Source organism: Glandiceps talaboti, chromosome 6 (genome assembly GCF_964340395.1).
Source record: "Glandiceps talaboti chromosome 6, keGlaTala1.1, whole genome shotgun sequence".
NCBI classification, from domain to species: domain Eukaryota; kingdom Metazoa; phylum Hemichordata; class Enteropneusta; family Spengelidae; genus Glandiceps; species Glandiceps talaboti.
Genome location: NC_135554.1, coordinates 10,668,650 through 10,681,946, shown reverse-complemented (window position 1 = coordinate 10,681,946; position 13,297 = coordinate 10,668,650). Strand labels below are relative to the sequence as shown.

Sequence of the window (13,297 nt, the reverse complement as noted above, 5' to 3'; positions counted from 1 at the left end):
CTTCCAGACAAGTACTTGCGTTTTGGGTAAAGAAATGTAATTTGTGGTCATAAAACTTAAAGCCCAAACCTGCTGGGCAGATTGGCCTGAAATTAGGTGGGAATGATCTTGTGGGTGTTTACATGTAGTTTAAGAAGTGTTCATACATTCTTGCAAACCAAAGCTGTTATTTTTTCTGTGACACTGTGAAATAACGACACGTTTTGAACTGTGCCATAAAAGAGGCTGTGGTTTGCGATGATGTGTTCATATGACATGATGATCCCATCAGTGATATGCAATTTGCAAAGAAGGGTAAATATGTGGTTTTTTTGTCAAAAGTCTATAAATTCCAAAATTACTTAGCACATGGGGGCTGAGATTTGGTGGGAACATTCTAAGGGGTGTTCAGATCATTAAGATGTATTCTTGATATGATGAACACATCAGTGATATGCAAATTAGGGCTAAAAGTGTGTTTTTTTGGTCAAAAATCTATAATTCCAAAACTATATTGCAAATTTGACTGAAATTTGGTGGGAGTGACAGCGTTCTTAGGGGTGGTTAGTTTAAGAATCGTTCATGATGTGATGATCCCATCAGTGCTATGCAAATTAGGGCTTTTTTGCAAAGATAACATTAGGCATTAATAGACAACTGTAAAAATGTACATGTATGCAAATGTACCCAGATAATAAATTAATATAAATCTGGTGCTTTTTGACATGTCCATTTTTTTTGACATGTCCATGTAGGCAAATCGTGTTTTCAGTACATGATTTATTTGTTGCAACCTTTTTCCAAGATCACAGTCTGTACATGTAGAGTTACAAATGATAATTAGATTTCTCTTCTTTCCCTGCTTTCTTATAGATGCAAGACTAGACATCACTTTCTTCAATCTTCATGCAGAGCCAACAAGTTCTGATACTGACCACTTCATTGCGGGATACTCAGCAGGTGATAGTGTAACAAGTGTGGGTAACAGTTTTACTTATGGTAGAGTTCTAGATACAGGGACAGGTACTGATTTACCTGATAACAGTTATGAACGAGACTTCAATGACTATGCAAGAAGACTATTCTTGCGTGGTGGTGATCAACAACCTGGTGTGTACTATTGTGAAGCCATTGCCACCAATGGAGAAACAGAGAGATTGCATACGGTGGTGATAAGATCAGATGGTAAGGATTGTATTAATGTTGTAGACATGTAAATGATGTATATATATATGAAACAGTCCAGGGATTAAAATGTAATGAGGTAGAGCTAAACTTTAATCTTGGGACTGTTTGACTCATGTACATGTATTTAGCTTCCACATTCCAACAAACATCTCCATAACATCTTGACCTACTATCTTCTTGACTTTGACTTTGCCTGCTCTTTATTTGCTGTGAGTGCCTAATTTCAAGTTCATGTACATGTATTTTTAGCCCCTGAAGGCAGGGCTATTGCAATGGGCTCCGTCTGTTGTAATACATCATTTCTCAGACATTTGTAAGGTTTGAAAGAAATGGAAATATTGCATGTCTAAGAAACGTTGTCTTATGGACGGACATATGGATTGACACAAGCATGTAGACACACATGCACGCACACACGCATGCACAGATGGATAGACAGAAGGAGCACATTGTAATAGTATCTCCTCAGGGGGTGGGGGTTAAAATGTGTCAGGTGGGTAAAAAAGCTATTATTCCAAATTTACTGAACAGATTGAGCTCAAATTTAATGACGATGCATCATGGGATGTGTAGATGAAGGTGAATTCGCAACATAATGACTGTAATATGCAAATTAGGGAATTATGGGGCTGAAACTTGGTGTGGATGTTCTGGAGGTGTTATTCTGCAGTTATTGTTAACAACATAATGGCCCTATCAATCATGACCATGCACTAAGCAACAGTGAAATGATACATACATGTATTACATGTACAAAGGTAACAACAGGGATGGGTAGGTAAGTGAATAAAGATCAAAACATGTACACAAATATCCCTTGCAACAAGAGCACGCCCATATCACCAGTTAAATGATGGTGTACAATGTATATTGCAAAGACGAAAACTAGGAAGGGGGTAGGTACATGTGTAAGTTAAAAGATTCCAAAAAATGTATGCGAATATGCCCAGCAACACGCCCATTCCCATAACAGCAAACAAATGGTGGTGTCTATTGCAAAGATAACGGGCATTAATAAACAAGTGAATACTAGTAAATATTTTTCCATCTTAAGGAAGGATATCTATTAGGGGTGAAAAGTCTGTGTGTGTGTGTGTGTGTGTGTCACCATTTGCTAAAAAATGGCTTGATCAATTCGAATGTAAACTTTCCGATGGGTAATAGCAATGTTGTGCAGGTTTGAATTTTGTTTATTATTTGCCGTGGAAATGGGTGTACATATCTCAGTTACATGTATGTAGGGGATCATGAAAACCGAGTGAAGTCAAGGATGGCAAGCTTTCCTGTGTTGAGAATAGGAAGCGGGCATTCGAACAACATTTTTGACAACTAACTTTCACTGACCCTTGAAAAACTCACAGATGTAGAGCTAAATTTCTTGCATAAATCATGACATTGCAATACTAGTTTACGGAAAGCATTCAGTTTACATCTGGTCATATTCTATGATGACCGTATACCACCTTATACATTTGAAACACTATACACTGCTTTAAATAGTGAATACATGTATACATGTATATATACACAAATGTCCTATTAGTTTTAATGCAATAATTTGCTGCGCATACTTTTCTGTGATCAGTAAGTGTGACTTCCAGTTTGGTTGTTCTAATGATAAGCACAGGCTTCTAAAGCGTGTTCTCATGTTAGTCATAAATTGCATACAAAACTGGGAAAATTTCAGGCTAATTGTAATTTTGACCAAGGAAAAATGAAGAGCTTGTTCATAAGCAACAAGAATATCCAAAGCAGATGTTATGATCAAACAGTACAATAGATGTAACAGTGAAAGTACAGGCAGAAGACAGAATTTTAGGACAACCAAAAAAGTACTGATCACCTTTGAATAAATGTATGGGCTAAAATTTGACGTACAACTGACATGTAGTGGGGAAACTATATCACAATGGCAATAAAGGTGGTATACGATCATCACAGAATATAAAAATTAGTGCCAATGGCATTGTAGCACAACTGTATACTTTTAAGTCCCCTCTGGACGTAGTCCGGACGCTACATGTACGTCTGGACAGGGACTTATGGATTGGGTTCCGTCTGTCTGTGCGTGCGTGCGTGCGTCTGTCCGTCCGTCCAGAGCCATTTCATGGAGATGGCTTGACCGATTTTTTTCATACTTGGTACAGGGGCACCATACTATGGCATACATATGCACGTCAATTTGTTTTATGATATGAGCCAATATGGCCACCTAGCAGCCATTTTGTTTGCAAATTTTCCCTGTCCAAAGCCATAACTCAGACATGCTTGAACAGATCTCATTCAAAGTTGGTATTAGGACAGTGTTCTATGACATACATGTGCATATTCATTGTTGTCGTGATACAGTCCGATATGGCTGCCTGGCAGCCATTTTGTTGGCACAGTTTTCATGTCCAAAGCCATAACTCAGACATGCTTGAACAGAGTAGTGATATCAAAAACAACCATATGAGGCCAAACAACATGTTTGAAAATGCCAGTTCCTTAAAACCCAATCATAGCTGGTACTATGTCATTTTCAATGACTTGTTTCATTTATATTTATCTGATTGCCTATCCAGCCCAGTAGTTATCTTGGTGATATACACCTGGCCATCATTTGGCTGTTGTTATTGGCGTGGTCTTATTGCTAGGCATTTTGAATAAACTACAATGTACAACATGCATCATCACAGCAGGTGTTATATTTCTTTCCAACTTCAGCTGATATAAAAGCAGAAGGACATACCAAGACAGTCAGCTGGGGAGAAGCTGTAACATTGTCAATGACAACAAGTATACAACAGTCATCATTGAGATGGAAACATAATGGCGATGATATATCAGAATGGAATGGTCTTAAAAGTATAACAATAACATTTGCTGAGACCAGTGATGGAGGAGTCTATGAATGTTACAGTAGTGAAAGTACTAGTCAACGAAGTCAAGGAAAGCATGGAATGATGAAACTTATAGTAAGTGGTAAGTATTTTTACCTGGAAATCAGACATCACTTCATTTCAGCCAATTTTTTAACACAACTGAACTGATACGTTTCAGGAGTGCTATAGGCATGGTGGAGTATCTGTGTGTATGTGTGTGTGTGGTCAACTTAAACTCAAAAACCGCTGGACCATTGTTTTGTAATTTGGTGGTGACATTGCTAGTATTATGTCTAGTTTGGAAATTGTTCAGAGGAAAATTATCGCATCATAGGTGTGTGGTTTGTGTAAAAAAATATATGATATTTGGTCAAAAAATTTAAACTCAAAACTACTGAGCAGATTGGTCTGAAATTTGGTGAATACGTCTCTAGTAGAGTCCTTTTATCAATTTGATTCTAAAAGTGTTAGTCTTCAAATTGTGAGTGTGTCACACATACGTAATTGGCAACCATGACTTTGCCCTTAGCAATAGTCAAATGATAACGTTTTTAGCACAACTGAACTGATAAGGTTCAGTAGTGCTATAGGCATGGCAAAGTGTCTGTCTGTTTGTCTTTCTGTCTGTGTGCGTGTGTAAGTGTGTGTGTTATAGTCACATACCTCTGGACCGACTGCCATGATATTTGGTGGGTATATTACCTTGAGTGTCTAGTTGGGAAATTGTCCAAATCAAAAATGATCCTACCACTGGTGTGTGGTTTGTGTAAAACAATGTGATTTTTGGTCAAAAAACTTAATCTGAAAATTACTCAGCAGATTGATTTGAAATTTGATTGGAACGTTCTTAGAGGAGTTTAAATTAAGAATTTATCATGACATGATGATCCCATCAGTGATATGCAAATTATGTATAGAAATGTGTCTTTTTAGTTAAAAATCTTTAATTTCAATACTACTGAGCAGATTAGACTGAAATTTGGTTGGAACGTTCTTCGGGGTGTGTATATTAAGAATTGGTCATGTTATGATGATCCCATCAGTGATATGCAAATTAGGTCTAAAAATGTGTATTTTTTTAATGCTGCTGTCAGCATAGCTGAGCAGAGCTTACTCGTTACAAATGTAGGTTGATTCTCTGTCATCAGTACGTCAACTTTTTTATTTTTATCTTCTTCTCCAAGTCAGTACACTTTAAATTGATATTTGGTCTGCATGTTCCTAGGGGCAGGCTTTTCAGATTTGTTCATGGCAAGTTGATCTGTGCCATTTTTAATTTTTAGGAATTTTTTGTCAAAAAGTGATATTTTCAACTTCTACTCAAATACTTCTTGTCAGATTGCTTTGATATCTGGTATGTAGATGCACAGAGGGTAGCTTACTCAGAGGCCTTAATTTCAAGTCAGTGTATGGAATTTTCTGTTTTATTGTATTTTATGAAAAAAAAATTAAATATATTAATGAGTATTGGGACTGATCATCACATCACATTGGTAATTTTCAATTTATCAAGCATTATGTCCTTGACTAACGGCATCTTCAGTACCCTCCATACTACTTAACACTCATTGTTGGACCATGAGTAATGAACACATGTATGGTTTTGACATAAGTCAAGTGAGTGGGTAGTCTTGCTGCTAGACGTTTGGGCTTTCTTTCGATACTATAACTATAAGTGAATGAAGTTCGCATGTGAGGGCCTGCCCGAACAGTCTAGCGAATGTCATTTTCAGACCCGTCATTCCATTGAGATTACTTTGAGTGGTGGGTTGGGCCATCTATGCATATATATATTCAATAACCTATGACCTCAGGGAATCTCTGCATGCAAGTGTTGACAAACACATTAACGTCATTACTATGGCTTATCGGTTTATGGTAATTGTGAGTTTGATGAGTGTGTAGACGTTGTCATTCACACATTTCAGTTAACGCATTGGTGGTTATTTATACAAGTCCCTCCTTAAGATGAATATGCATGAAAATTTAGCTATTGTCCTCTGTTTGTGCTTGTCGCTAATACGGTTCTCTGATTGGCAGTTATTTATATCCTGATGACATTCGCTAGACCTCGCATGTTCCATCCTCGATAGCGTTGTTCGGCTGTGTGTCGTATTGTATCGGAAGAACATCCGAGGGCTAGCTGATAGACTAGTGAGTGGGGTGAATGCAATGAACTGTTGGTAGGAATCTAGTTGACTAGTTGCTAGACAACTAATTTCCATTTTCAACAACAGGGTTGGATAGGCAACTGGATAGTCATTTAGCAAATGAACTCCGAAATGTACATGTATGCAGTAAACATTTTTAAAAACTGTACAGTTGGGCAACAATGCCATCTTCAACAAATGTATGCAAATATGCGTAGCAACTAGACCAAACAATCATTACAGAAAATTAAAAGTTTGCTGTGAACAGTTGTACATGAAATTCGTAAATCATTCATGGGGTAATTCCCACCTAGGTCTTAATGGAACCATGGGGATCTCTCACCTACTTGTTAATAACACCAAGATTAACATGTAACACACTGTTATTAGCATAGTTGAACCACTGGTTGGTATATCCTTTCATGCACAGGGCTTGAAATAATGAAAAAATTGTTTTCTTGTCTGCTTGACATGTAGAAATTAAAAAACCACTTGTCCAATTCAGAACACTATATGAAAAGCCATATTTGACCATATCTTTCCAATGGGGTCAATCTTGAGCAGAGGATGTGTAAATGTGTTGAGTATGAGACGAAGTTCCACATTTGACTTAATTTACCCCCCCCCCCCCCCCCCCGTGATCTCTCCCCTGGGGGCTGTAGACAGTCAAAAGTGGTACTGTGTCTCGTACTACCCCTGGACCAGAGATGGTGGTTAGGTGGGTCACAGGTAGGGTAAAGGTTGGTTAAAGGTGAAGAAATTGGACTTTTCGTGTAGTGGACAGTATTTGTTCACAAAGTAAATATTTTTTTGTTTGTAAATTTTTTTGACTTGGAGGTGTTTTATTAAGATGACTCTTTTGATCAGTTTTTGTTACCAAACAAGTTTCCTGAATGTTACATCCGTTTGAGTAAACTCAAGAAATCTAATTAGATTGTCTGAGACTAATAATTTGTATGCTTCTATTCAAATGTTAAAATATCACTTTGAAGGTTTCTGCAGGTATAGGAAAGTTTTACTTATATTAGAATGAGCAAGGATGGGTTTTATAATCGAAAAATCGAAAACCATGTGAAATTCTACTGTCCAAATCACTTGCCCAGTGCTTCAATTTGTGTACACTGCTCATGTGAATGGTCGGCAATTGTTATCTAATTAATGGAAGTGTTAGTCAAAACTAATGTCAACTATGTTGTCTGTCTTCGTATGTTCTGGTGGAGTCAGAGTATGTCAGTCAGGATATTTTGTCTACAATGCGACGTATAAATTACTTGCAAGTGCGACCTTCAAAATTGCCGATATTAAAAATGACGGTATATTTGAAATTTCACAGTTTATATACCACTTAATTTAGAATGTCACCTGCTAAATGCTGATATTTATAGAATTCACAGGCATTGGCACATTTTTCACTGGCAACTTCCTAGGCTGCTCAGATGTGGGAGTATCAAATGAAGTAAAAACAGATTTTCAATTTTGAAATATTATAGTGAAGAGATTGTATGAAGTTATGTAGGCGAATTCTCTAGCATGATTGCCTGCAGATGCGATCTTATGACCAACCACAACATGTAATAATGTGAAACTTTCATGAAACTTTATAGCATAGATCTCATGGTAGGAGTTTTTAAGGCCAAAAAAAAAGAATTGTTTCTAGTCAGTGTGCATCTCTTAAATATTCCGCTTCGATCTTAACTCTCGCTACATTAATTTGACCTTGACCTTCAGGGTCAATTATCAAACTCAAGCCAATTTCTGGCTGTCACAGACACATTGAAGTACATACATATTGCCAATTTCTTTTAAATTATGTTAACACGTATATTGAAGAAAGTAACTACATGTATACACATTATTTTTATGCATATTATACGGTATTCAAGCATTATTTTTGGTGCTCATATCACTGTTACTGAATGGCAGCCATATTTGTAGTTGAAAATCATTATTTACTGCATAACTCAAAAACTGTAATACATAGAGACTCCATTCAAGTGTCTAACCTCTTATTATCAGATGCAAGCTTTCTTTTAGACATTGACCTTTGACCTTGGCATTGCCCTTTAAGTGCCAATTATCAAAATCAAGCCAATTTATGCCTATCACAGACACATTGTAGTGTTTGAGGGTGTATCTTCTGTGAAGACTTGTTAGATATACACTGAATATTTATGACCATTTATCTAAACGTTACAACAGTAGGGAACTTGCAATCCAGACTGAGCATGCTCAGACGCAAAGGACTATGGGATTATCTGTGGTTATCGTTATAACTTATCTGGAGCTACTGATGAAATAAACCTCCCACACTGGTCAGGCTAAATATGAATTGATCATTCGTGGTTATAAAAAATGCAACAATATTGTTTACAATACTAATTGATTAGTACATGTATTTATTATCACATTTCCCATGATCCAACATGCAATATGGCTGTTTGCAAGTTCCGTATAAGGAGTCGTGAATAAGCACTTACAAATCATGAATATTCATGTTTATCTAATGAATACATTTGTCTGCTAAGTCCCATGCGGCTGCATTATTTATGTCGCTGCTTATAAGTTATAGAACCTTACAGAATCATGGCTAATTTTCCACTACATATACATGTATAGGGCAAGAATAAAAAAAGACTTGTAATTGTATTCAATTATCTTTCTCTTTATTTTAAGATGACATTTCTATTACTCAGTATCTATATATTTGACCTGAACTTTACTTCCTTAGTCACAACTTAACAAAAATAATAAATTCATCCATTTATCCACAGACATTCCACCAATCTGTCACACAGAAGTAAAGAATAGGGGGAGGGGGAGGGGGGGTGTCGTATGTCTTCTGTGAAGACTATACTGTTAGAACTGTACATAACATTGATGTTGATATGTAAATTTGTTTTTGAATCCTGTCTAGAATGTCCGAATGGTAAGCATGGTGAAACCTGTCAGTTATCATGTCCAACTTGTTATAATGGAGGAGTATGTAATGCTACCATAGGTGTATGTATATGTCCCCCTGGGTTTCAAGGAGATAATTGTCAAACAGGTAAGTACATGTACACAGATATTTGTGTCATAGTGGTACAACAGACTGTTATTGTTGCATAAGACTACAACTGAACTGAGGTTGATCAGTACAAGTAGTGATATAAGGCATCATGAAGTGTGTGGCTGTTTTTGTGTCTGTATCATCATCATCGTCTGCATGTACCGGTATGTGTTTCTCTGTGTGTAAACAATTCCTAAAGTAAGCAACCTGCAGGCTGTATTGCTTGGTAAAATTTAAGGATATTATTTAGGATATGTCATTTTTATTTGAAAAGATATGTTCAATTGAAAATGGTTGCATCATACATTCATCAAGGTTTTCACTAACTTTTCTTTCAGTTGAGAACTAATTATATGAGGTGGGGAGAACAGCGCTACAATGGCCCTGCACCAGGCCTATAGCCTGGTGGAGTAGAGTACAAGAGGGGTTCTCTCCCCTCCCCCTCTCGTAAGCTGATTTTGAGAAAATGTATGATGTTCTTCCTAATTAGATATACGTGTATGAATATGAATGTCATCAATTCACATGCAGCTGAGTACATTGCCATACAATAAGCAACCACGACCACATTTCAAATTTAAATTTACCAAATCTGAGCCACCCTTTACTGCCATAATGTTGCTATATCACTACCACAAACTGGTTGTGTTCCTATACTAAGACTTATATTTGTACCTGGTTGTGTACATGCTTTGTTGTTGTTATTACCAAATATAGTATCAGTGGCACTGCAGCACAACTGCTATGGAACCTCAATTCACTTGTGCTGCAAACCTTTAAACTGAAATATTCATCATATGGGCAGTGTTTTAATCATTCAACAAACTGTTGAGCCATGTTCTTTCAATCCTTACATGTCATATGCCTGGAACGTTTGGTAATCAAAGAATAGTGTATTGACAGCACATTTAAGTGATGGGGAAGTACAATGTTCATGTATACAATAGTATCTTTGCCAATTGAAAACTTGTTTTCATTGAATTCATTAAATTATAATATTTAATGTATGCCATTGGCACATTAATATGCACAAATGTATATCTTTTCTATTTAATTTGTGCTATAAATAGCAGTTAATAAGAATTTGAAATTTATGTGTGTTCAGCATGTGGTAAAAATCGATGGGGAGCAGAATGTGGCAGAAAATGTTCAAGTGGAAACGATAATGCTTGCAAAGGAAAGATGTTCTGTGTTGCTGATCCCTATGGCTGCTCCTGTAGCACATCATATACCGATCTGGACTGTGAAAAAAGTAGGTACCACAAAATATTACGCTGTAGTACCTCATGAAAAGGGTTGAACTCTATACAAAGGTAATAAAGTATCAAAATCCGGTACATCATGTACTATTATACTACAAAGAAAACTACCCACTACTGACAACTCATATTTTCCTACAATTTCCAAATGGGTTGTAGCGTATTTTTAGTAGCACTAGGTCACATTTCTATTCTGTAAATGGCAAATACAGTAATATTCATTTTCACAAGCCATGGTATATTTTTCTGTTGACGCAGTGGAAAATACTAACATCATGGTGTGCCTTGGAAAGTGCAGTGTCATCAAGGTGCAATTCATAAATTGATGTTACACTAGCACTATTTTCTTATTTTTCTTTGATATTACTGGCGCTGGTATAATTATGTTATTCACCGATATTTTTCTTCATTCAACCAGAAAATACTTTTGACCCAAGGGTTGTCACTACAAGTCGGTAGATGAGTACTGACAAAGGCCACTTAGGTCACTTGTATTTTCCTTGGCTGAACGAAGAAAAATATTGTTGAATAACATCTATTGTTTTATATTTCCTGAGTCTGTCAGTCATATTTACACATGTACGTGTACAGGAATATGTATGGCGACCTTGTCTTGGGTCAGATTAGAACTGTACAAAAGTGACCATGCTAATTGCTTGTTTGTTGTTAATGTTGCAGGTTGTGTACCATTATGCACAAAGTCATATTCTGGTCATAGTTCTATAGAAAGTTCTTAAATTAAATTTCTTATGTAATGTTCTTGTAAATGTGTTTATTTTATGGTATCACTGTGCATACAGATGTGCTAGTAGAATTTTACAAGTATTATCAAAATAAACAACTTTAAACACACATTTCAACTTGTATCTCATACTCTTTACATTATTTATGATCAGCACTAAATCTCTATTGATAAGAATAATTAAATCTTGAATTGTTTCAAAATCGACAAATTTTAAAGTATATTATAATTGGCATCATTCTATGCTCAGCTTGTCCAAGTGGTATGTATGGTGCTGGATGTACACAGACATGTCATTGTGTATCAGGATGTAATGCAGCCACAGGATGTCAAGCTGGGAATGCCTGTGCATTTGGATGGAGTGGAGACTATTGCAATGGTAAGTTCTGTCACTTTATCTTCAGACCTTAATAGATTGCCCAGAATTCAACAATACCTTATCAATGAATGATGATGACTTTTCAGCACAACAGAACTAAAATTCAGTGATGCTAAAAAATGACAAATAGAATGACCATGAATACCGGTATATAAATACATGTATGCAGGGGAAGGAGGAAAACTAATTGTATATATTCTTTAGTTTCTAATGTTCAAACATTAAAGATAATTGTTCCATTTTCAGCCCTAATCAAATTTGATCTCAACAGATTTTAGAAATACCTACAAAATCTACAGGTTTAGGTTGAGAAAGGTGTGCCAGTCACATTGAAACTGTTTACTTTAAAACTTGGGGCAAGAAATTCACCTTGTCACATAATACCCAAGTATATCAGATACAATATTACATGTACTAGGCAACATACAGGTGTCATTGTTGGTTTCTCAAATTTATTCAGCTATGCACCAAGACTATGCTTGTACACGTAAAAGTCAAACCTGCGTACATTTGTACATTAGACCATGCTAAGGCATGTGATACATACATACACATGCATGTAATTATGTGACTGTATATAAGAGACTACCTGGTTACATACATTGTATCTTTAATTAGCCTCCAAAGGGCAAAACCCAACAGGGGCTACTATGTTGGGTCCCGTCAGTCCATCCGTCATTCCGTGTCCACCTCTATCTCCAATATGCATGTGCCAATTTCAACCAAACCTGGTACAAATTTCAGATGTTATGGAGGGCGTATGCACGTCACTTGGTTTTACAACCCTCACGACAACATCGAAATGTTGGCCATATTTGTCGTAAATAATCACACTTTGCCCAATAAATCTAGAAGTTTAACAGATAGAAACCTCATTTAAGTGTCTTCACCCATGTTATCATTCATGAGCTTTTGAATGGCACATTGACTTTTGACCTTGACCTCCATCTTCAAGGTCATATAGCTATAATATTATTATCAAAGTGTGTATGTACATGTATATCTCTGATATGCATGGACTGATTTCAACCAAACTTTGTACAAATGTCAGATGCTACATGTATAGTCTGCATATACACATCAGTTCGTTTCGCAACTCCCACGATAACAGCAAAATAGTGGCCATATTTGTCATGGATATTCACATTTTGGCCAATAACTCTTGACGCTTAACAGATAGAGACCCTATTCAAGTGCCTTCGTTATGGTTATCAATGATGAGCTTTCTATGACACACTGACTTTTGACCTTGACCTAGCCCTTCATCTTCAGGATAAAATAGCTATGTCTTCCTATTTTGAAATCATTAAGATAATATAAATATTAATGCTAATGTACCTGAAATTGTTGAGGATCTACACATAATAGATAAGATATGCACAACCCTTTCAGGTGTTGTCAGTGTATCTTTTTGATTGCCTTAAAGGCCATGCCATAGTTGTTGTCCCTTTTGAACTGAAAACCTGCGACATAGTGTACAAACTAAAGAACTTGTTGTAGTCACAACAAGAAATACTTTTTTGAGGGCTGTGTCTTTCATGAAGACTTGTTTGTACTTAACCTTGTTAAAATCAGGTATAGTAGTTCATATGTGTGCATCACTTCATTCTGTTATGTTTGCTGTAATGTCTTGATGCAGCCATTTTTGTCATAAAAATTCATTTCGATCTCTCACACTGGAAGCACA

The 13,297-nt window shown here is 36.4% G+C and overlaps 1 protein-coding gene across 1 annotated transcript in view; it reads left to right on the top strand.

The window, feature by feature from the left end:
* The first annotated feature begins 812 nt into the window (after positions 1–812).
* The window catches only part of LOC144436823 (receptor-type tyrosine-protein phosphatase T-like), a 50,026-nt gene continuing 37,541 nt past the window's right edge, over positions 813–13,297 (top strand). Inside the window, exons 1-5 of the mRNA XM_078125682.1 lie at positions 813–1,164; positions 3,874–4,131; positions 9,096–9,227; positions 10,336–10,482; positions 11,482–11,610. Of these exons, the coding sequence (XP_077981808.1) occupies positions 813–1,164; positions 3,874–4,131; positions 9,096–9,227; positions 10,336–10,482; positions 11,482–11,610 (1,018 nt within the window). The remainder of the gene's footprint in view (positions 1,165–3,873; positions 4,132–9,095; positions 9,228–10,335; positions 10,483–11,481; positions 11,611–13,297) is intronic.